At 34.3% G+C, this 4,442-nt stretch overlaps 1 protein-coding gene across 1 annotated transcript; it reads left to right on the forward strand.

The window, feature by feature from the left end:
• Positions 1-2,490: 2,490 nt before the first annotated feature.
• On the forward strand, positions 2,491-4,442 carry LOC102615801 (transcription factor MYB10). Its single transcript, XM_006476439.3, has 3 exons — positions 2,491-2,745; positions 2,844-2,973; positions 3,540-4,442. Exons 1-3 carry the CDS (start codon positions 2,613-2,615, stop codon positions 4,246-4,248), a joined length of 972 nt encoding a protein of 323 aa, XP_006476502.2. The 5' UTR covers positions 2,491-2,612; the 3' UTR covers positions 4,249-4,442.

Consider the following 4,442-nt stretch of genomic DNA (forward strand, 5'->3'; position numbering starts at 1 on the left):
AATATGATGGAACTTAGAAGATTTATATTTTTAAAGTAACAAAGTGAAAGATCTTAAAGCTAGAGCTTTGTAACATTGGAGCTGCTTTTTTTTTTCCAAACAAAAGTAATAATAATAGAGAAGAAAAACTAAGGTTGATCCGTGAATAAGTGGAGATTGTATACTAGTAACCCATGCATATTCTATATATAGTTGTATGTGTTTAGACTCGGCATGCTGATGGTTTCAAATGGCCGGATTAATATGAAATGCAGTGACAAGCTTTAATATTTTATATCATCTAATTTTGATATAATCAGCTTAAGTGTTGAATCATAGAAGATTTGTATTTTTAAAGGAATAAAATTATCAATCTTACTAATAGAGCCGTGTACCATTACAGTGTGCAATTTTTTTTAATGATAATTAGAGAAGACAAATTCCGTTGATGTTGAATTTTAAGTAGAGTATGTAAGTCATGCATAATTTTTTAAACTTAAATAAAATCCCAATTGAGCCTGAAATTTACTCTATATAGTTACGTTCCTATCAGGGACTTGTTGTATCTTAACAACCAATTGGATGGAGTGACGTTACCCATGCTACGTATAGAAATTCTTCCTACACAATTAATAAACATTATTTCTTGTTAATTAAGCAAAGACAAATTTCAGTCAAACTAATAAGAGTATTGTTACTCAATGTATTACCATTAAATCATAAGCAACAAAACTACTTGCGCTTGTCCTTCTCAATGTCCACTATGTACTAATGCAGCCTGCACCTGAATTAATATGAGTTACGTGATGCAACCGTCACCAATGGCACCAAAATTTATGAAAATAAAAACTATGAGACCTGGGTCTTTGTCTTCAACAGTAGCTGAAGTGAATATGAAAATTATGTTATTATTATTATAAGTAAGTATGAAGAAAAATCCAAATTAAGTGATTTCATTTTCATGAGGTCTCCATATGTCCTCTAAACTGAATAAGCATTTTGTAGTTAAGAGTCATTAATTCTTTCTGCGTAAATCTTGGCGTTGCATGTCTACAATGTTCTTATGTACTGTTATTGAGTCTCAATGTTCTTATGAACTGTTATTGAGTCTTCAAGAAAAGTATGCGGCTAGCAAAATAAAATAAAGATAAAATATCAACGTGCGTTATGAATCATGCCCGTAGATATCCTCTCCGACATTGCAGCCATCGCTAATATTACCACCTGGCTAAGTGCATCATGATTCATTCCTTTGCACCTAACTTTTAATAATTTAATACCATGAGTAGTGTGATACTGTATGTTCTTAAAGAACTCAAGAATGTTAATTATGTTTTCGAGGAGTGATTATGCAAGGTAAAAACTGGAGTACATTATCTGGTGGTAGTGATGCATGAAAAGTGCAGCATCACTTAGATTTTTCTGTCTTGCAATTCTAGAGAAATAAAATGTTCAGTATTTTACTCTAGATAGCACTTTGACTAACGAGCCTATAAAATCATTATGTATAAAGTGAAAACTAAATATAGTACCTTTTTTCTCCAAAAAAAAAAAAAAAAAAAGGAAACAAATTACCTTGATGGTAGATTAGTGATCATGGTTATTTTGGAGATCACATAACTAATTGCATGAAGATTGTTTTGTCTAACAATACAATATGATGATTGTAATCAAGAAATGAATGATATTATCGAGAACTACTCTTATTTTACATCTTGAATATTTTTCTTTAGATGCAATTTTTAAGGGATATTGATAATTGAACACTCATCATTAATATTTCCTTTCAAAGGGAACAGACCATATACTTATAAATAATACATTATGTGTTGTTTTTATATTAAGCCACACACTTATTAAAATTTAAATCAGTACCTCAGCTCAGGTTAAGGAAAGCAGCTCCTTATTACTGGAGCCAGACCTTAATTTCAAAGTAATTTTAATGTCTATGATCCCTCTATATTCGCCAAGTATATCATAAGCGATTTTTCTTTTTTTTCTTCCAACAAGGAATTTGTTTTGGCACATAAAAAAAGAGAATCTCCACTTTTACATTCACTAATTGAATACAAGTCTCAATGGATTTTATAGCTATACGCAATTAACAATCCGCCGTTGCCCTATATCTTTTTAGGAAAAATGAAAAGAACAGAGAATCCGATTGTTCTTCTGAATGGTACCCAGTAGGGCGCAGGTTAAAGTGTTTCCATGGAGGATGATGACGTGTCAGGATTAAAACAGTGTGTAAAATAGACAGAGAGGTCCGGAAACAACAGGCAACGTTGGGTACGTGAAAAATGGTTACGTAATACAAAGTCTACGTAGAAAATAGTTACACTATGACAGCCTATGAGATAATTAATTAGGAAAAAGCTGATCGATCGATGAAATGTCGTTTTAGGGTTAGATGAAAATCCGGGTCCCTTGATGGACCCCATCTGGTTTTAATGTCGGCACCTATATGACTTGTATTAATTTTTAAATGGAGGGAGAGAGAGAGAGAGACCTCACTTGTTGCAAATGAGCAAATCCTATTTGCAACTCCTGCACAGGACACACAGAAGAGAATTCTGTCATATATAGAAGGAGAGGATTAATTGAACAAGAGAAAAGGCTTATTAATTAACTTAATTATGGGTCACCACTCTTGTTGCAATCAACAGAAGGTGAAGAGAGGCCTTTGGTCACCCGAGGAAGACGAAAAGCTCATCAGATATATCACCACTCATGGCTATGGTTGTTGGAGTGAAGTGCCTGAAAAAGCTGGTCAGCGTGCTCTATTTCTTCCTCTGTCTGCATAACCCTAATCTGCTTGTAGTTAATTGATTGATTGGTCTATAATCATTGACTTAATAATTTTGCAGGCCTTCAAAGATGCGGTAAGAGTTGTCGGTTAAGATGGATAAATTATTTGAGGCCGGATATCAGAAGAGGAAGATTTACTCCTGAGGAGGAGAAGCTGATTATTAGCCTTCATAGTGTTGTAGGAAACAGGTTTTAACTTTAAGAAAATTTTATGCTACCTACACAACTCTCCATTAAAAAGTAATTTATTTTCTCCAAACTACACAGTTGTCAGTTGGTCAATTACAGTTACTGATGCACGGTACTTCAAAAATCTTAAGAGTTCAATTTCAGTTCAAATGAGAAATATAAAACCACATATTTTTGTGGGTTTTTTCTTCAATGCAAATTATGATAGATAACTAGGGTTCAACTTTATGTTCTGTTACTAAAATTAGTAATGTCCCAAAGCAACCCTCTCAATGTTAAATTAAGTAGTTGCTAACTAAAGCAGCTATCAGGCATTATGGAGGAGGTTATAAAGGCAATATCGGAGGTTGTTAACACAGTTGGTCAGTTGAAATTACTTAAATCATATGTCTTTTGCATTCTCACTTTCATTTCTTAAGCATTTAAATTAGTCATTAATTTGTTCTTTGCTCTTAATCATCCTTTTTAATTACTTGCTCCAAAACGAAGCATTCTATTAGTTTAATGATCTCTTGCTTTCTCGATGTTGTTTAATCTCTAATTAATATGCTTGAGGGGAATTGTAGATGGGCGCATATTGCAAGTCACTTGCCGGGAAGAACGGACAACGAAATAAAGAACTATTGGAATTCATGGATCAAAAAGAAGATACGAAAGCCTTCGACGGTGCCTCCTCCTTCCACCACCACCAACACACCTAGCAGTGCTACTGAGCATTCCCAAGTAAATTATGCCTCAAACCAACTAGACTTACTGAATAATCAAGATTTAACAACTACCAGACCATCACTTCAAGAAACCCTATTCTCTTCCCAATGCCCTCTCTTCATGTTCGATCCTACTCCACTTGATGCGATTACTGATCACAGTGTAAGAGGGGATCATCTATTTCATGAATCAGCTGCAAGCTTGAATAATGAAACATGGAATACTAATCATCAGCAACAAGTTCAAGCACAAGCGCTCCCTCCTTCAACTTCTTTTACTAGTGGCATTGATAATCACCATCATCATTATCTGCCACCATTAATAGAGAACATGGAAACAATGGTGCCCATGGATCAGGTGCAATCTTGTAGCATGGATGAAGAAGGAGATCAGATAGCACTTGATTGCTTGCAGATGCAAAGGCAAGAGCTAAATGAATGGGTTGAGTCTCAGCATTCAAGCTTTCTATTCTGGGATAATGTTGAAGGACCACTTGGTGGGGATGACATTGCACCACCTTCATCAAATACAGAAGCTACACTTTCTTCTTTCCCTTCATCTCTATAATAAATTATTAGCGATGGTGATCAAATTAAACTATCCCTCTGACTCTTATTGTTTGATTTCTAGGGAGAGCTTTAAAAATCTTCCAGACTTTTGAAAAAAGTTTGTTTTATTGTTTTCCGCTTTTTGTGACTTTGATTGGCGAGATTGTGAAATGTGAGGAAATTTGACATAAAGTATGTAAACAATGTTTAATT

This window comes from Citrus sinensis, chromosome 3, assembly GCF_022201045.2.
Source record: "Citrus sinensis cultivar Valencia sweet orange chromosome 3, DVS_A1.0, whole genome shotgun sequence".
Lineage (NCBI taxonomy): Eukaryota > Viridiplantae > Streptophyta > Magnoliopsida > Sapindales > Rutaceae > Citrus > Citrus sinensis.